Source organism: Gavialis gangeticus, unplaced genomic scaffold, assembly GCF_001723915.1.
Source record: "Gavialis gangeticus isolate Ggan-Ray unplaced genomic scaffold, GavGan_comp1, whole genome shotgun sequence".
In the NCBI taxonomy this organism is placed as follows: Eukaryota; Metazoa; Chordata; order Crocodylia; family Gavialidae; genus Gavialis; species Gavialis gangeticus.
The window spans coordinates 23,785,329-23,806,244 of NW_017728997.1; the positions used below are offsets into that span (position 1 = coordinate 23,785,329).

Genomic DNA, 20,916 nt, shown 5'->3' on the forward strand with positions numbered 1-20,916 from the left:
AATAAAAGATATCAGATTCACCCAAAGAACCTTGTCTGTAGGTGGTTCAAGTTTTTACATGTCAAATTGGAGGACCTGTCAAAGGGCCTGGTTTTCAGAGGAGGGTTGCTCAGCAGTTTCTGCATATCAAGCCTTTTTAAGGTTGATGCAGAAACCCTAGTGGCTTTTTAAAGTGTAGCTTAAAGGTTTACGTGTATTTTTCTTCCTTGAAATAGTTGATCTGTCTTGCCTTTAGTTAATGGTGGTGCTGAATCAAAGCAGTGTCTCCAGGACATCCCACCCTCCAGGCTTTGGGGACGCTTGAATCTGGATACATTTCAGTATGAGCTGTACACTTTAATATAAGTTTTCCTGCTTTGCTGTGTTCCATTTACCCTATTGAGCCTCAGGATTGCCCCGTCTCAATCCTGTCACACTTTATAGAGCTTCAGTTGAGATACAGCTCTTCTACCTAATCCAGGTATTCACCCCTAGAGAAACCTGGCTTGGCTGTGAGCTTTCTTCTTCACTGTGGGCATTAGGTGGGCTACTGTGAATGAAAGTTGCTGTGAAATTGGTGAGGCCCACATAGCCTTTTCTTTGTTTTGTGTGGGTTTATTTCTAAACTACGATGATGTAGCTTCATATTAATGTTCTCTGTTCAGCTTATTAATGTTTTCCCTTGTATTAAATTGGGAACTCTGAGCACTTTGGTAAATAGGTTGAAAGGTTTTGTTATGTTCGCTTTATCTCCTGTGAGCTTGTTTTGCAGTTTCTAACAGTGGTCTTAAAATATTTGTGTTTATATTTATTATTTTTCCCCCCATCAGTTGTCAGATTATCCAGCTGACTCTGCGCATGCTTGAGTAATACCAGTCCGTTACTCCGATGCTTTTTTCCTTTTCTGGAAATTTAAAAAAATTATTTGGCCAGTATTGTAATATTTTTATCCTAATTTCTTAGTGTAAATCTTTAGCAGAGTTCCTTGTACCTTTTAAACACTTATGGTAGGAAGAAGTATCATTTATCTCTTTCTCCGACTGTCACAAAAACCGTTCTAACCGTGGGCTTCTCCTTACTGCCACTGACCGGTGCTTTGAGTGTCACTCAAATCCTCACTCTGCGGTGGTAAGTAAGCCCTTTCCTGCTAACTCCTGGTGCATTCAGGAGCATTCAGAGTTAGTGTTTTCCACTCCAGTCATGCTAAGAACGATACAGCAGACAGTATTAGGAGAACACAGACTCATAATTTAAATTCAGAGAGGTACATGGGGGTGTTGCAAGGTCGGTGGGAAGGTGCCAGTTATGATGAGTCTTCTGGGAAAGTACCATAAGCTTTATTGAGGGAGCTACAATAAAATGCTTGCTTTCAGTAAGTGGAGAGCAGCAGGAACAATTGGGTGGTACAGTGACTTTTTTTAGTACACAAAGTCTCTAATAGAAATTTTGAATCAGATGGTCCCACCCTGCTATTGATGGATGGCTAGAGATTAGGATCGTTGAATTTAGGGTGTCTATTCTTGGCACCAATACAGGAAAATTAAAATCTCTCTGCTAAGCAAGGAAAGTTTTGGCTCCCCCCCCTCCACTCCCCTGGGGAGGCACTAAGAATAATAATTAAAAGAACGCATTTTACCTTTATGAAGTGAATTTTTCTCCAGAGAATGCTGTCAGGGAAAATCTGTTTCATAACTTCCTGAAGGGCTGGGAATGAGAGCGGGTGGCTGGGGGTGTGTAACGTTTGCCTTCCCAGTTTCAGGAGGGGGTGGGCACACACTCCCTCTGACTAGACCGTCATGGGACTCAGCAGTAGCCATTTATAAACCTTTGCACTTGTCTGATCTGATGTGGGCTCTTCCAGGCCCCCTGCTTTCTGCTGCAATTAAAGTAAATTCCCCTGCAGTTTAGCAGCTGGTTCACCCTGGAGAAATCAGACGTTTACGGACTGGCTTTTTGTTTCTGGTCTGATTAATTTCCAAGCACTTATGAAACGGGCAGAATTGTAAGTTCATTAAGTCTCCAGCAGAATAATAAAAAGCCTTTGGATGAAAGAACAGTGTCTTCTCGGAGCTCTTAAGCTCCCACATCAGGTGGGAGACCTGTTGTGAAGGAAGTTTTCTCAGTTGCTGTCAGCAGTGTCCTTTTCCTTCAGGATCATTTGCAAGGATGGCTGATGACCAGGGATCTTGGTTTTCTCTCTTTAAAAGTCCCAAATCCTCTGATAAAAACCTCAAAATCTGTGTTTTTCCACAGTTAAAATGAAACACCACTACGTAGGTGTCAGTTGAACACAATGTTTTATTGATATGTTTACAATTTTAAAGCAGTTTGGGAGCCTACCAATGCCTCGATCATTTATAATGAAATAAATTCTAAACACCTGTATCTTTTGGCATTTGATTTTGGTTTTTTTTAATCATAGAAAATCAGAGCTCCCTCTGCCCCCTTTGTTCACCAGGATGCGGTTCCAGCTGCAGCTGTGTTCCCTCCTGCTTTGTAGTGCTGAGCAGCCTTGATATGCCTGGTCCCTGCCCATGCATTGCCCCTCACTCCCAAGCCATCCCAGCCCTGCCCCTCACTCCCAGCCTGCAGCCCTCCACACCCCAAGCCCTGCTTGTGCCCCTCACTCCTGACCTGCAGCCCCTTGGCCCTGCCAATGCCCCTCACTCCCAACCTGCAGCCCCATGGCAAACAGAAAACCCAGATCCCTGATGATGACTCTCCTGCTGGAGGGTTTTCTGTTGGCACATGATTTTTAGCTCCCAGGTGGTACTTTCAGACAAAGACAACTCCAGCAGAGAAAGGAGCTGGGCTGACGACCGCAGCAGCAAAAGTGAGTTATGGTAATAAATACTGCACCTCATACCAATGGCACTGGTGGTAGGAGGAGATGCAGGAACCTGTAATGAAGAAGCAGGGGATGAAACATTGCTTTCAGTGCTAGCTTGAGAAGGGATTTTTACCTTTGTATCTGATTCTATACTTTTCACAACCTAGTGGTAACCAGAAGCAAATAAAATATTATGCACGAGCAAGGATTTACTCGGTGGGATCAAACAACCAGTCCCCTGAGCCAGATATCCTTGAAGCGTCAAAACAGGCAGCGACTAGAGCTGTGCAAAGCTTCGGTCGCTGATTCGATTCGGCAGCTAACTCTCTGAATTGAATCAGGAGACCCTTTAATCGCTCCAAATCAAATCGGAATGCTCTGAATTGATTTGGAGAGATTCAGAAAGTTTCGGTGATTCGGACATAGACATAGCTTTAAATGTTTTTTCTACATACCTCAAGGTAGTAGGCAGCTTGTGAATGCAGAGATGCTGGGGCAAATGGAGCATTCATGAGCCACAGGAGCACAGCGGGATTTCCGGTCCACTTCTGGTTCTGTCGGGGAGTGTGCAGGGGGGACCCCTGCATCTCCCCTGGCTGGATGACTGGTGCCTCCTGGGTCTGGGGGGGCACCAGGGGTTCCCCCGCAGCCAATTGCTGAGCCGGGTGGGGAACAGGGGGGCCCCCCAGCCACTCAGCGGCAGACCCAGAAATGGACCAGAAGTACTTCTAGTCCACTTCTGGGTTCACTGCCGAGCACACGGGGGGTCCCCCCACACTCCTGTGGGATGCTCCATCCACCCCACCTTTGCAGCATTCATGAGCCCCGAGGTACCCATTTGAATCAATGAATTGAATCACTGTCCCCAGTTCAGGCCGAATCCGAATCGAATACATCCCGTTTCGCACACCCCTAGCAGCGACCATTTTCAGAGACTTGATACTTGTGATGCCAGCCCCTTTTTTCATAGCCAATTGCGTGGCTTTCAACATGAGGAAGAAGGATTGCATTCATCCTTGCAACCCTTTTGCAAGTTAGGGAGGTAAGTAAACTTGTTTTGCATATGAGGAAATGGAGGGATAGTCAGATAAAGTGATTTGCTCTACCTCACCCAGTGTGTCAATGACAGAACCAAGACGAGAACCCAACAGATTCCCATTTGACTACTCAGATTATAGCAAGGCAGCTTGACTAGTGGTTTGTCAGTTTTGCTGACAGCTTTTGGCTTGCTGTGATAACCATGACATGACGAGACTGACAAGCTGTGCAATGAGCCCCTGTGCTGGAATACTTTTCTATTAAGATTTTGCCCTCTAAATGGCATTCTGGCCTAATTCCAGTCTGATGCATGAAAGCAGTTCCTCACTCTTGGGATAAAGCTCTTACAATTATTGCTGTACTTGTCCTTTGGCTTTTGTGGATGCAGGAGCCCACTGCAGAGTTTCAAGTGAAAGGTGAACGGTAGAGGCGCATTGTGGTTTCCTGCAGAACTCAGATATGCTGCCTGTTCTGAAAATGTTTGCCCAAGCAGGATGTATCCTGGGGTGGCTGCTGCGCCCATTGTTGGAGGATGCTCATAAATCAGTAATTCTGTATTGGAAATAGAAGGTAGAGGATTTTTTTCCCCCCTCACTTGCAAAGGAGAACTACACCTCTTCCTGTTTCAGACTTGTTTAGACAGAATAAACACGTACCTCACCGGAGATTTGTTGCCTAGAGTAGCCATAATATCACGCGCTATAGGATGAAAGTGGACTTGCCTTCCTTAAACAGACTCTCAGTCTGCTGAATGGTTATACAGATGTAGCTAAACAAGCAAGATGCCATGAGGTAAACTAGGTTGCAAATTTATAGCAAATTGGTTATTCCCAAGTGTGCACTCTCACGTCAGGGTGAACGCAATGTGGTTGAGAGGATGAGCTACCTTGCATTTACTGCAGGGTGAGAGCGAGCACATGCTGGCTGTAGATTTCTACCCTATCTTACTTCATGGTAGCTTTGTAGGTAAAAATTTAGAAGAAGAGTTCATTTTCTTTAGTGTTCATTTCCTATAATGTCTGAGCTTGACCTTGACTCTGCATGTCTGTTAGACTTGCTGCATTGGTTTCTTGCAGCCCTGCCTTCAACATTTGTAGTAGTGGAAGATCCCAGGGTTATTTGAGTCTGTGACAGGCTTGCACTGGACTGATTTACAGCTAGTGGCCTTAGTTAGCATGTTGATGTTGCTGGGGGCCTACGGCATCATCTAGGTAGCATAGTCAGCCTCCAGAAGCCTCTGGTTGCTTCGCAGCTTTTTCTGGATGTTTGAGTGTGGATGTGTTGAAAAACATTTCCAACTCAAGCATTGTGCCTGTGGGCCTTAAGAATGGAAGTGGAGCAGAAAATAAAAGTATTGTCAGGACTCCATCAGAAATGCGGAGTCTCTTGTTGGGGATCTGGTTGGAAGAGAAGCATGCCATTTCCTAACAACTCCCCCCTGCAAAGCAGTAGTGATACAAAGCAGCCACACCAGAGCCCACACAACATATCCTAATCTTCTGAGTAGACAAGGATGCAGACATGTCCTTAAAATGAGACGTGAGTTTCTGAAAGGTTCCTTCATTCATCCCTCATTTAGCAGCTCCTCCTGGCTTTTCCAAGGAGAGACTGTCAGATGTTGTAGAGATGGGTAACTAGTACAAAGCTTTGGAAAAGGTCAAAAGAAGTATGCACCGTTCACTGATCACTGACATGGTATATAATATATAAGATGACAAAGTTTCTTCTATAAGGAATTTGTGTCCTTGACCTGATATTTTAAAACTAAAACATCAAGCAAATAGCAATGTTCTAATTTAAACTTTGTGATTATTGTTTCATACAAAGTGCCTCATGTAATGTAATTGCCAGTGGCTATTTCAAGTTTTACAGTACTTTAGCTGCTTGTTTCTACAGGCAGCCTGCTGATGTACAAAGAAATGAATGTGAAGGAAGAAGAATGAATTTGTGTGCGAGTGAGTAGGGGAAACAGTTACTGCTGCTCACTCAGACCTGATGTTCAGGATACTGGAATATTTTACTTTGTTTGGAGATGCCATTGTGTAGTATGGAAAGCAGGTACTGGAGTATTTTTGTTTAGGATGAATGGAATATGGTAAGAGAGTACACTCACATGATGCCATTTTCAGTGATATCTGTTCTGGATCTCTTCTCCTCACCACCAGAATGAGCAGTTCCTGGAGTCCTGTCAATGCATTGGACATAGAGAATTGTTGTCCTGGCATTGGACATAGAGGATTGTTGTCCTGGTGACTTGCTGGTGACCAGAAGCAAATGATAAATCCATGATCATCCACAGTATTCTATATGGGATCAGAGCACTAATCCCCATCAAGGATTTTCTTCTTTTAGAATTATGAATTATCTGCTGAATTATTTGAATTACCTTATGAATTATCTTTTGCTTGCAAGCAGTGGTGCTGCCAGGATGGATAAAAAGCAAAATCTTTGGGGATACCTGCTTTCAAGCAAGTTATACTTGTAATTAAGAATCTATCATGCAGCTAATTCCCATCATGCAGTATTTTTCTATTGCAGCGCAGTTGACCAGTTGGTTCATAGGCCAATGAGTGCATCAGTCTAGCAGTGACGCTTTCAGGAGACTAAATCTAGGTGACTAATATGGCATGAAGGTTGGGTACAAACAGAGCAAGTTACAAGAACAAACTGTATAGTGATCACTTTGGGTGGGTGATATCTGCAGGCATTGGCAATGACCTGAGCCATCTGCAGAACCTTGTGTGACTCTTCCTGGAGAAACTGATGGATGTCACTCCATCCAGTGTAAACATGTAGACGCCACAATTAATGTTTCAGCTGCTTTGAAGTCTGAACATGAGTTTGTTTGGTTCTGCTTGGTTGCTAGTGGTATGCTAAATACAGTAATAATGCAGAGGTAAAGCCAATCAGGTGAATAAAAGTGCAGGGTTTGTTCTTTGAGTGAAATGTACAGGAAAGTAGACATCAGACATCTAAAAGATGCTCTTACTTATTGGCTCTTTTTCTGGTTTTGGACAGGAGAGTAGAGGTAACGTACTTTGAAAATGCACGTCTGATCAATGCCAAGGGAGAAAATAATAGCAGTGATCCCGAGTGACACATACAAAACATGGATTCACACAGTCTTGCCAAAATTGTCATAAAATGTTTAGCAGTCCAGGCACAGCATCTGCTCACGTTCTTTTAGGAAAACTGATATTGTATGCGCTTAATAGAGATGACAGAAATTACTGACTCCAGATGACTGGGCAATAGAATTACTCAAGGTTTGAGTAACACCTACGGTTGGCTTTTATATTATTAAGTTTTAAATACAGGCATGCTTTTGCATCTTCCAAGTGTATAGGCAGCTGGTTTTGATTTTTCTGAGGTTGGGTAAGAGTCATCTGCGAGGATAATTGGTTTGTCAGCAAAACAACCATTGCACCATTTTATTTGTGTGAAAGAAAAACAATTATTTAGGTTGCAAAATCAAGCACTTGAAATACCAGATTTACAGTTGTCGATGCAACATTTAACTCCGCTTGTCTGTGCCTCCATCATGTTCACTTAATACAACAGGGGTTCTGTGATCTTGTGAGCACTATCACAGGGCATGTTCAGTGAACTAGAATTAAGGTTGTAGTGGCGATCTGAAAGAACAAGGCTTATTTATTCTGGGGAATAGAAGAGTGAAGTGAGTATTTGATTTCAGTCTTCACATACCCAAAGGGAGATTCATAAAGAGGGTGGAGATAGACTTTTCTCTGTGTCTGTAGGGGACAGGACTGGGAACAATGACCTCACGCTGCAGCAGAGGTATGTTGGGTTGGAGATTAGAAAGGACTTTCTGAGGGTGGCCAGGCTTTGGAGCAGGCTACTAGAGAAGGTGCAGAATCTCCATCCTCAGACATTTTTCATAACAGGTTAGACAGATGCTTGACTTGGGATAGTTGAGTCAGGAATGATCCTGCCTTGAGCAGGGGGCTGGACTAGACCTCATGAGGTCCCTTCCAACCCTGCTTTCCCATGATCTCATGTTTCTTAGTGTCTGAACGCATAATTGTATGATCATACTTTTGCGTTCCTTTCTTCCCTAAAATCATGACAGGGTACAAGGGCACTGCAAGGGTTAACTATATCCTAATGTTCCCCTCTTCTTGAGCAAGTGCACAAAGGAAGAAATATTAAGTTTCTGCTTGGAAGGCAGTGGTCTATGAAGACTGGGCTCCAAACTAAAAGCTTCTGGCATGAGGTGAATCCCAAGCTGAGAGTTTTATTTCCTTTTTTGCTTTGGTAAACTTATTTTTGTGTCCTTTTTCAAAATGTTCACTTCTGAGGAGAAGACCTTGCTGAGTCATTGCCCCTTTTTACTGAGTCTTTCCAGTTCATAATAACAAATCAAAAATCAGAACCATTGTCTTGAGACAAAAACATAGGCCCCAGAGCTGGCAAAATGGAAGGATGTATTTCACCGACCCAATCCAATGGCCAGTGCAGGAATGATTTCCTGCAGTTTCTGTGTGTGTTGATGTTTTAAAAGGGAGAAGGGTGGGGATCTGGAGCATCATTTGCATCCCGTCTGAGACAGAGGCTTGGGAAGACGCTCTGAATTTTTTTTCTAGACACACCTGACTTACTAAGTGAAATTAAATGGTGTATAAAGCAAGCTTGCTATAAAATAGCAAATGTACTGTAATGAGAACTCTGTCTGCTTTTAGTGTCCCTTACTTACTGTTTTGTTTCCCCTTTCTCTTTTCACCTGTCATGATCCATTCTCTTAATATCTCAGTAGTCTGTCTTCAGTCTTGCTCTGTAACTCTCAGACTAAGTTTCTGTTTCTACATGTTTAACCTTCATTTTCCCCCCATTTATTTCTACTTTAAAGCCTCATTATCTCAGACTAAATCAGAAAAGAAAATACCTTTCTCCTTCTCTGTGTTTAACCTCAGTGTTTTCACTTTCTTGTTCCCATCTTTTCCTCCCGTTATCCTCATTTCTCCTTCCAGTTCCCTTTGTTCTTTCTTGCACTTCTGTCCAGCACCCCACATTTCTTTGGGTGGAGTAACAGCATGACTTGTTTCTGTCCTCCGAGTGTGCCTAAAGAGAGTTATTACGGTTTGTGGTTTTAAGGTTTAATGTTTTAAGGTTACAGTGAATTTGTTCTTGTCACCCTAAAATAGAGGGTGATTCGACAGGCTTGACAGTATAGTTGCTAATGTAATTCCCCTCTTGAGAGGAGTCCTGCAATTATTTTTCCTTGGAGTTACGCAATAGGTTTGCAGTGAATGCCAGCACACACATTAGTCCCACTGTTGCAAACATAATACTGTAATGTAAGTGCTATTCAAATCAAGGGGATTTGGGGTTTTTTGGTTTACTGTTGACGTCTCAGTATTAGAGAAAGCGTGTGTGTGTGTGCATGAGGCACACATACTTCACCTATGGCAATAAAGTATGTTTACTTTTTTTCCTGCAAACACAAAAGCCAGATGGGAGGGGATATTTCATAAAACCGAAGCTATTGTGTCCTCTTGGTCTAAGCCATAAAACAAGAGTAACACAGACATTCCCTTTGAACTCAAAATCCCTTTCTAAGCTGCTGCTCTAACCTAAGTGAGAGAGGCAGAATATACCAGCCAGAAACGTTTCTGTTCTGGTTCCCCCCACCTTTTTTTTTTTTTTCCTTTTCTTTTCCTTTTTTTAAAGTCCTTAAGTGAGTTTGATGCTGCACTTCTGCCCATAAATTTAAAAAAATATTATCGTAATGTAGGTCAGTGAACTGAAACGCCACTGTACACCATGGGGGATTAAAGTTGGAGGGGCACCCCTCTCCAACTCCCACTAGGTCATATGACAATATAAACAAGAAATGCAAGGAGCCTTCAGCTTTTTTGTACCCTAATCCTTTGTTTATGCAGCACTTAAACTGACTTTTGGGGTCGTCTCTGTCTGGCATTAAAGCCCTAAAGCTTTTTGAAGTTTCCCTGAAGTTAATAAAATTAGTCTGCCCTCATTGGTAGGCCCCTTGCTGCTGCTTCAGAACAGGCTACATATCCCTTACTGTCTTTGTGGCATTTGGCTTTTTAAGTTAATAATATTTTTTAACAAAAAAAGAGAGAAGTAGCAAGATCTCCCAAAAGGCTATTCAGCTAATAGGCAAAGTGATTGCTATAGTAGATGTTCTGAGAACTCGAAGGGGATTAACGTGAAATCCAGTGATTGGAGCTAAATTGCTGGTAAAGTAATTGGAAGTGTTGAGTTTCAGTGGGAGAGAACATGCACTTCTGTAGTTTCTTAAAGGGAAAAGCAAGCTAAAGTGAAGACTTAATTTCTTTTTATTGTTTACAAAAAATATTCAAGTTTAGAAAAAAGACTGCTCCTTTCTCCAAATGCACATATTTTACTGCACAGACCGATCAGCTGTCTTTTCACGCTCTCTCTCAAGGGCATCCTCTTTTAAGTCCGCCTTCTTCAAGGATAAATGGATGGAAGGTTGGTTTCTCGTGATCTCAGTCTAATGGTTAGTGTGACAGACTAAATCGGGGCATTAGGGTTCTATTCCAAACTCTGCCACTTGATCCCAGCTATACCTAAATTGCCATGTTTGTAAAATGAGGATATGACTTCCCTGTTGTGCAGACATGTTGTAGTACTCACTTTTATAAAGTGCTTTTGGGAACAGCTGATGAAAGATTGGCTGTCTGCCAAGTTTTATTGATAACCAGAAGAGTGGCAGTTTTATTACAAAATATTGCTCAGCTCTCTAAAGGGCACACAGATAGAGTCCTTTCCCTACAATGCTTTTGGTCTCACAATCCAAACTTGCAAACTTATCTTTTCTCAAATGCTAGCAAGAAGTCTAGATTTACTTTTAAAGGATAAGTATATTTCATGAAAATTGCCTTTAAGTGAGTGCTGAGCACTGAAAATGGTGAATGATTCTTTCTGGTATACATATATAGGTTATCACTGAGTTCACTCAAACAGAACCTGTACACGGTGCATCTAACACTTGTTCTGAGACCGACATTACTCGGAGTTGCTCTGACAGCCTTGCCAGTGAGGCAAAACTGAACCAAGCTAACATAATGTTCACATGATAATTCAGTTAATTAAATTAAAGATATCTTTGAACCACTCAGCACTATGCAGTCATCAAGTGTTTAAAAGCAGTCTTTCCTTTCTCTTTGAAGGCAACTACAGGTGGTATATGGAGGCCTCCATATCTGGGCATGAGAGAGATTCTCTGTATTCAAAATCCAAGACTGTGAAGCAACTAGAGACCTTAATTATGATCACCAGGGTGGATAAAAATCAATGATTTTTAAATATATATATAACAAATCAGATATTTAAAGCAGATTTTTTTATTTAATCATATTTTTTATTTTTTAAGATGCTTTAAAAAAATAAACCTATATAAAGGTAGTTTTAATTTAAGATATGTTAAAGCTCAAAGGATATCATCATGGAATAGGGATTATAACTTCTAATTATATACTACTTGAGACAATACAGTCATGTAACCTTTTTAGAAAAGTTTTATAAATAGGTCACAACAGGCCATGAGCTGTATTAGGGCCTCAATCTTATGGAGTTCCCAGAGGCTTCTCTATAGATTAGTAGATTAAAGAAAACCACGATACCCAGTGGGATTTAGTGCTCAGTCTAGAAGAGCCCATTAAGCATCTCTGTGATGCTTAGTTTCAGTTCTCAAACTGTAAGTTTGTGTCTCCAGAGATCACATCCTTTTTAACAGCAGTATATGGAGATGAGATAACAGATCTGATTACCTACCCATTAGCCTTATTGTCTCTGCAAGTTTGTGAACACAAAGTCAAGCCTTTACCTCTGTTTAAAGTGCAAAGTTGCAAGAAGTTAAATGTATAGAGGATTGGTGGGGATGGAGTAGATCTGGGCAAGGAGTCGTCTGGAGATAAATGGAAGGAGGGAGGGGCAGTAGAAACAAAAGAGAAACATTTTGAGCAGAATATTCCAGAAGTCTTGAGGGATACATTTCTGAGTATAGCCTCTCCATTGATTTGAAATCTAGTGAGGGAATGAAATTGTAGAAGGGAAAATCTATCATGGCAGCAGGTTTGCAAGCCGTAAGAGAGATCAAAGATGAGAAGAAATATAGAAGAAAGTGAAAAAGCCCCAAGCTAATAACATATGGTTGCAACATTCATTTGATGTCCTCCTAATACAACGTGGCAAAAATAGCCCCCAAATATTTATGATTAATCTACTGAATTGGAGGTAGTTTACCTCCCAATGACTTCACAATTATCTGCTTCAATTAGCTTTGGTAAATAAAATAACCAAATCATAATTCGATTTTCTGATATAGCTGCAAAATTAACCTGAGAAAATATCAAAATAAATCACTCCTTTAAAATGTATAGTGTGTAACTTCTAAAAATGAAACCTACATCTATCTGTGAGTTGTGAATAATATGTATTAAGGTTATATTAAACAACAAGAATGCATTCTTTGTAGAAAAAAATGATTAAATCGAGGCTTACTGACCAGTGATTTAAATCATGATTAAGTCATGCTTTAAATCTATTTGATTTAAATAAAATCCACCCTGATGATCACCTTTGAATGAACCTTCTCAACTAATATTTTACTACACTACTATGATCCAGTGCTTTTATATTCCATTTCAGACTGAGGGTTACAGTAGTGAAGAATTGTGGATTTTTTCCCTGGGGCTGGAAATTATTTTGATCTTGCTGAGGTTTGAACAATTACAGACTTAGTTTGTGGAGTATTAAGAAACATTAAGAATTAAAATAGAGAGATGAGTATTAACCTCTGCCCCCCCATTGGAAAAAAAACAAGAAAAAGAACGTGGAAGCTTATGATCTCTCAGTTTCTGAGTATGTCCATGTCCATGGAAGAGAAGTCTCTAGGAAATGAGCAGTTTGCAAATAATGGGCCATTAAGGAGACGGGGCGCCTAAGGTGGGGTACATCGAGTGCCTTACCATCCATCTTACGTGGGGCCCCTTCCCTCAACTCGCCTGCTATGATTTGGTGTTAATGAATGAAAGGAGGGGTTCAGTGGAGATCCTCTTCCTGGGGACCCCGGGGACAGTGGTACTCTCAGTCTTGATGCGATGTTCCGTGGGGCTCTGCCTCCCCTACACCCTGTCCACTCGCCAACCGACGGTGCAGCCTGTGTGGTTCTGCTGCACCCTGTAGAGCCCTCTCTCCAGGGGACTAACGTTGGCCTGGGTACTGGTGCACTAGCTCGGCTGTCACGACAGTGCTTTAGCTTTGAGTGCTGATGAGTGAGATACTCACTTGCTGGCGTCTTCCTTGCCGCCTCTGGGTGGCACGCCTCTAATGGTCTGGTGTAATGTAGGCACCTAGACAGAGAAAAAGCAGGGGGTGAACTGGCTTCTCTCTCTCCCTGCCTTGCCCAGAGACTTTGCTCCGCCAGCTCTAGATGCCGGCATTGAGCCAGGTGCAACTCTCCTGTTTCTGCACAGGAGCCTCACCACACCTGGTGTGCTCCACGCCAGCATGCTCCCTCTCTCTCCCCCTGCTGGGTTCCAGTGGGGCTTTTAAATCTTCCCGCGGCAGCTGCTGTGGCCGCCACGATTGGTTTAGCTCTTCCCCGCCCTGGGAACAGCTGATTAAACAGCCAGCATAACGCCGGCTTGTGTGGCCATGGCTGTGGCTCCTGCTCCGGCTGTGCTCCCAGAGGTAGGTTTCCCTGGTGTGGGGGTCTGTTTGTGGGGCTTGGGGCCTACAGGGTCTGTCCCATCCCCTTTAAAAGCCTGTGGAGGCTTCTTGCCACCACAACCATAATGCTGGGGATCATTAAATTATGAACAGAGAGAGCATCCAGAATAAGTTGAGTCCTTCAAGCTATGTTTTTTGTGTAGATTTGATCTGTCTCTAAAACACCCATTTGGAATGAAATTACTTTTAAGGTTCAGTGAAGAAATAGTTGCTGAATCTAGTTGAGTTTCTGTAGCAATGAAGAAACAAAGCAGTACTCTCCTTATTTCTTCCCACAACCAAAGGCACTTGTTAATGCAGCGAGGTACAGTAACACAAGGGGTTAGCAGCATACAAAGATATTCACACCTTGGGGATTAGGCTCACTTGGCTGCACCTTGTGCTTTGTAATGCCTTAGGGAGGGTTGTTTATCTTACCTTGCCCACCAAGCTTGCTGCCTCTCGTGCCTGATCGCTTAATTAAGAATCCAACCTTCAAATGGTTCTTCCCACTGTGTTATAGACCTTGAAATTAAAAATTCTGTACAGCAGTTCTGAGAGTTTTGGTTTAACAAATCTGTGTGCGTGTTGAGAAGAATTTTTAATGGGTAACTGAGTAATTCTATCCACCTGCTTGATTGAAACCCCAGTGGGGTGAGTGCAGAATTGATGCTGAGAAAGTAGAGTATCTGTCTAAATGATAATGTTTTCTGGTGCTTAGGGTAAGTGATGGAATAAATGCTTTTATTTCTGGGTTCTGTTTCACCTTTCATGGAGAGATTTCAATGCTTTTAACAGTTTATAAGTAATTAATCCTCAGAGTACGTTTCTGAGGGGCATGTGGGTATTCTCCCTGTTTTATAATGGGGGAGTCTGAAGCACAGATATATTAAATGATTTACTCAAATTCCTTTGCACTTTTAGCTTAAAACTAGGATTAGAACTCAGCAGGTCCTGGTAACGAGTCCTTAGCTTTCTTGGAATATGTAGTAATACGTAGTGTTATAGATCAGAATATGCAACTTGTAAGACAAGTGGCCTTCCCAGATTCATGCTGATGTAAGTTTTTTGTAGTACACCAAACCACAGCATGTTTTATCTATGTTCTTTTTCCTTGTCAAACAAGCTAGACTCACATGTGTGCCTTTCTTTTGCAGGTGATAGATGATTACAGCGTGATCGGTCGTTCGCTGTTTAAAAAGGAAAGCAACATCCAGATTTTTGTGGGGCTGAAAGTCAAGCTATCTACAGGAGAGGATGGCATAATAGAGGGTGGCTTTGGGCAGAGTGGTAAATTTAAAATCCGAATCCCAGGTAAGCGCTCATCTTTTTAGTCCATCCTGGTGTATGTAAAGCATAGAGGATCTCTCAGTAATGCAGAGGCAAACTTTACCTGTAGTTTTCACAAATACAACCAATTACTAGGGGTGCACTGATAGAGTTTTTGGGGGTTGATACTGATAGCCGGTATGTAAGGAGGCATATTGGCTGATACTGATCTGATATCTGATACAGCTACCATCAGGTGGTAAGTCCAGTATGGTGGGAGAGGCATGGGGGGGCAGATCAATGCCCCCCACGGTGAGGGAGGGGGCAGGGGCAAGTGCTGGCACTACCCAGCTGGGGAGGGGAGTGGGATGGGGGGAGGGGGCGGGCGTGAGCCAATGGATCTTCACGACGCAGGGTGGGCGGCAGCTGCGGTATGGAGCTGGAGCTGGTGCTGCGCCAGGGCTGTTCACAGTGGGGGCTGGGCTCGGAGTGGGCTCCAGCAGTGTAGGGAAGAGGCTGCAGCCATCCCAAATTTTGCCACTGCTCTGTTCTCAGCCCTGCACCGCCACCCAACACAGCCCCAGCTGAACACCCCACCTCCACCAAAGTGCTGGGAAAAGCCGGAGTTGCGCCGGGCAGCGGCACGAGGCTGGGTGTGGAGCTGCGGCAAACTTTTAGGGTGGCTGCAGCCTCCTCTCAGTGCCACTGGAGTGCTCTCTGAGGCCAGCCCTCAGCAAGAAAAGCCCCACTCATCACCGGCTGTGGGTTTGGCGCCACCCCATAGCTGCAGCCTGCCTCACACCACGCAGATCTTGGGGTTCACGCCCCCCTGCCCCTGTCCTCTTGGGGTGCAAGCAGCCCCCACCCCACCAGCTGTGCTTCCGTCCTGCGCCTCCCCACCCTGCCCTGGCTGGGCAGAGCCTACCCCTCCCTCACTGCAGGGGGCATTGACCTACCCCCCATGCTTGTTCCCTTCCGTCTCCAACTTACCAGTTCGAGGTAGCTCTCCATGCTGCTGGTTCTGCTCTGTGCTGTGCTGCACTGCAGCTGCATGCAGCATAGGCATTTATCAGCCAAATTATTGGCCCCATCGGGCCAATATCCGATATAGACTATTTTCTTTATATCGGTACCGATTTGATATTGGACCAATGTATCAGTGTACCGCTACCAGCTATTGCATACTGGATTTGTTAATTGATTAGAGTTTTTTCACCCCAGTGGATTGTACCTCCTGTAATTAAGTGTGGGTGGCTATTACATAATAGACCCCTATAGGGTACAATAACAAAATGCATGTTTTAAAATCCCTTCCACTACGTTGTCCATGGAAGGCCTGCTATATTTTCATTCATTTTTACTTATAGCTATGCATACCTTTCTTTCACTTCGCTCCACACGCTATTGTTTTGTTGTAGCACTACTGCTGTAATTCCTACTCCCATGACCTTCTACGTTGAAACAGGAACTGCAAGCATTTTGATGACTTGATTGTACGGATCTTGAATTTCCCTGGATCATCTGTAACTGCTGTTGTATCTTCTGGTTTTGTTGCATTATATGGCTCAATAGTTTTTGTCTTTGGTGAATCATAGCAAAAATTTCCCTGTCGTCTTAATTAGTAGGACTTTGGCTAGTGGGAAGTATGCTTTATTACTGTTTATTTAGCACTAGCATTGTTCTTTTTCTCCTTTCATTGGGTAATACTAGATTCTTAGCACAATGACAGACATTGTTATGGGTCAGGATGACAATAATAAATGTTGCATTTAAAATAAAAACAAGAATAGTACTTTACAGTTCTATTACCCTCAACTGAAAGATCAAATTGAAGGTGAAGACATTACCAGTAATACTTCTCCCAGTGAAGTAGGTATTCTTACCTCTTTAATACAAATGGGAAAACTGAAGCAGAAAATGAAGTAATTTTGCACAGAGACATTGCAAGTGATTGACGGTTGTTGTAGGAGAAAAAAAAGTAGTCTCCTGACTCCCAAGTCCCTTACCCAAAATTATTCAGCATCCTATTCTACATATGGTAAGGCAGGGGTGGGCAATTATTTTGGCTGGAGGGCAGCTTAATGAGTTTCAGTAAGCTGTCAACGGCTGCAAGAGTAGCCCCACCCCTTGACAGGTACCCTGCCCCCTAGTCACCATATTGGGCTTGGAAGTCCCGCCCCCTGACCTTTGCCACCAGAAATCCTTCCCCTTGCCCCCAGCAGTACTCCTTTTGGGAGGGGAGAGGGTTTGCCATCTTGGGACAGGAAAAAAAAACAATCATATACTGGAAGTCAAACATCTACTATAACATATTCTAATTTTATTTCAAAAAATATTTTTATCTTGATTTGTGTTTGTGTAGTGTGTACAGAGGTAAATTCATAATAGGTTAAAATAGTCTTACTTTTGTATATTGTGTATGGGTAGGGGTTGGGGGGCGAGGGTGTGTTTATGGTGGGGTGTGAGGAAGTGTGGCTGTGTGGGGGGGGTGTAGGGTATGTTGAGGGTGTGGGTGTGTGTACATGTGCTGGTGGCAGCGGTAGCCGGCAGTGGGCCCTTGGGGTGCTCATAGCTCACGCAGGCACAGCCACTCAGTGACGCACAGCTCCAGCCAGTTCCAGGACCTGCATGTGGTGGCAAGGAGGGGAGCCAGGCTGGTGCGCCAATGTTACACAGGGCTCATGTGCAACATGCCACTGTTGGGGAAGCCCCGCACAATGGAGCCGGCTGTCTTTCCTGCTCCATGCCACCAGAGCTCATGGGACTCTGCTGGAAGTGGCACTGCTCCCGGCAGAGCCTCATGAGCTGCATGTGGAGGCAGGGAGCGGGGACGGCAGCTGGCTCCATTGTGCAGGCCTTTCCCTGGGTGGGGCATGAGTTCCCAGAGCTGCATGCGAGTCCCATGCAATAGAGGTGGGCTGGTCTGGCTCTGCTCTTTGCTGCCCAGCTGCAGCTTCCCTATTTGGTGCCCAGAGCAAGCGCTGCAGCAGGGGCACAAGAGGAGCTGTTGGAGGTCGGGGAAGCCGAGCAGTTCCCCCGGCAGCTGCAGCAGTGGCAGCAGAGGCCCCTCCTGGAAGCTGCGTATGCTGGCTGGGGCCAGAGCCGGGGTCCTCCCATGCAGGACGGTGGGAGTGAAGAGTGCGGGCTGAGTGGGGTACAATTAATTGTTGGGCGCCTGTTGGCCAGATGAAGCTGCCTGGTGGGCCGAATCCAGCCCGTGGTCCATATTTTGCCTGCCCCTGTGCTAAGGCCTTGTATGGTGCAGCTGCTGTTAGTTTAGCTCATGAGGGGCTCTTTCCTTTGGCTCCCCTGATAAAGTGGGTGATTAGACAAAAATGGTTCCCAATTTGTTCTAGCTGTGGAAATATATTGGACGTGCACACCATTTATGTTTAGCCAGCAGATGGCCTATTATATGGATGAGGCTGGGACTACAGGTGGCAGGCACAGTAGACCTTAAAAAATTATTGACTGTGGGGGCCAATGCATTTATTTTTCTCTTTTCTGGATCTGAAACACTACTTGAAGCAAATAATCTCAGTGCTGACAAAAACAGTTCACTCTTCATAGGAGATGAAAGAACGTGTGAGGGGATTTTTGTGGTTAAGAGCTCTGAATGAAAAGCAGAGTAAAATATTCTTGAAAAATACTTCTCCTATGCCTGGCTCAGAGGATGGACTTGAGTAGTAGGCAGACAAGCTGCTTTTGGATTAGAAGAATGAGTCCAGTACTTGACCTCCTCGGTGAAAAGGTTGATGGTGTTGGGAACTTGGTGACTGTTTATCATGGAACAAATGTTGATTATTTATATTAAGGTTGTGCTTCCCAACACTCAGTGTAGACTGGAAATCACTGACAGGCTGTATAGGAACAGAAGACAGTCCCTGCCCCAAAGTATTTATGATCTAAAAAAGGCAATCGAACAACGGTGGTTACTTTTTGGCCAAATTCTTATGAAAGAACTGGGTCCCCTGTGGAACAGGATGGGAGCCTAGACGTCCCCTTTGCCCTCTTTTAGGAGATTAGCAACTGGACCTTTGATGGGCTAGCCTTTTCTCCCCGCTTCTGTAGCCAGGTTGGAAGGGTAGGTATTTTATGGTGTATTAACAAAGTTCTCAGTTCTGAACATAGGAAGAAATAATCTCTACTCCAAGGTGCTCACAGTCTGATCTTGCTGACATCATCTGATCAGACTACAGCATACAGAAACCTCTCGGTTACTTCCATTGTGGCTGTGTATGCAGATCACATTGGGATTTAGTATCTTTGTAAAAGAACACAGAATACAGTTGCTTGCTTTTTCTTCAGCTTTGTGACCCAAAAGAGCAAGGCAAACTTTTAAGATCTGAAAAAAAACAAACACATTTATTAGAAAATAAATGCAAGATTTGATGCTTTTACATAACTCTGGTCCTTTAAGAGTTACTAAGATTTCTGCATGGGGGGAGGGCTAATAGATATGATGCTGTTTAAGTCAACTACAGTTCACATTCCATTGTTAGGTCAGTATTTCTTTTTTAATGTGTCTGCATCCTGTTTGTGGGTTTTTTTAAAGGTTTTTTTTTTTTATTTTTATTAAATTTAACAGGTCAGATTCTTCTTTCCTCTCCTCCACAATTTCTGGCCTTGCTTCCCTTATATATATTCTTCCATATATTCTATCCCCTGTAGATGCCTTCCATGAAGATATAGTTTTAACCTTTTTGAACTACTTTAGTTTTCTGAGGATTCTTTAACAATGATATCTGGAGAGACAAATCAGCAAATTGAAAACTGCCTCAACATGATGTGTATAACAGTTAGATTATTTCAAGCCAGTTTGAACTTCAAGAACGTATATATTGGTTAGGTAGTTAATTGTATGACAGTTTGGGGGTAGTTTTTGTTGTTTTGCAAGGATACATTTTTAAACATCAAATACAACAAGCAGAAGCTTGTAGCTCTACTGTAGGGTTAAAGATTGAGAGAGATGGGGTAGTTAGGGTTTACTAGATTGACTCTATACCTAAGATGTGGGACATCTTGGAACTGGGAGAAGTAGGGTGCATCTTCTGTTTCTGATTCTGCCACTGCATGTGTGAAATGGTGGTCCAGACACTGCCCTTCTTTGTGCCTCAGTTTCCCCTCCCCTGTAAAATGGAAATAATAATCACCTACTAGGATCTATGGATTAAAGTTGTTATACAAGTACAGAGGATTGATTTTTCTTCCTCTAGGTAAGAATCCACTTAGAGTACGGTATGTAATTTTAAGTTTCTCTGTCCCAGAAAGATGTGAGAACACTGGAAGGCTTTCAGAAAAGTGCATCAAAAAATGATTAAGAGGTTGGAAGGATTGATTTACAAGGCAGAGAAGATTAAAAGAGATGCATGTAACTTGGCTAAACAATATTTAAGTGGGAGGCATGATTACCTACAAGTATTTGAAGAGCATAATGGAGAAGATTCATTTCTAGTGGTGCAAGGAACCAGGGCTAAGTGTAATTGTTTGAAATGGAGCAAGGGAAAATGTAGTTTGACTCTCAGGGAAGGTACTTTGCAAGGATTTATTAGACTGTGGAATCACCTCTGCAGATGAAGACATTCCATTTCTGGTTCACTCCTATGTTTCATAGTTAGTAGGGTCGGAAGGGACCTGAGCAGATCATCAAGTCGGACCCTCTGCCATGGCAGGACAGAGTACTGGGGTCAAACGACCCCAGCAAGGTGATTGTCTAGCCTGGTCTTAAAGACCCCCAGGGTAGGAGCCAGCATCACTTTACCTGGAAGTTGGTTCCAGATCCTAGCCGCCCTGACAGTGAAGTAGCGCCTCCTGATGTCTAGTCTGAATTTACCCTCTGCCAGCTTGTGACCATTGTTTCTAGTCACTCTAGAACAGGGACTCCCCCAATGCCTGCTGGTCCCCCTGACTAGTTTGTAGCAGGCCACTAGATCCCCCCTCGGCCTTCTCTTGTGGAGGCTGAACAGGTTCAGGTTCTGTAGCCTCTCCTCGTAGGGCCTGCCCTGCTGCCCCCGATCATGCGAGCGGCCCTCCTCTGGACCCTCTCCATGCTGTCCACATCCCTCTTGAAGTGCGGCGCCCAG

At 43.6% G+C, this 20,916-nt stretch overlaps 1 protein-coding gene across 2 annotated transcripts in view; it reads left to right on the forward strand.

The window, feature by feature from the left end:
* Positions 1-20,916, forward strand: part of EEFSEC (eukaryotic elongation factor, selenocysteine-tRNA specific) — a 270,403-nt gene that overhangs the window by 154,826 nt on the left and 94,661 nt on the right. For both annotated transcript variants that reach the window (XM_019504946.1, XM_019504948.1), the window contains exon 6: positions 14,722-14,878. In XM_019504946.1, coding sequence (XP_019360491.1) covers positions 14,722-14,878 — 157 coding nt within the window. The remainder of the gene's footprint in view (positions 1-14,721; positions 14,879-20,916) is intronic.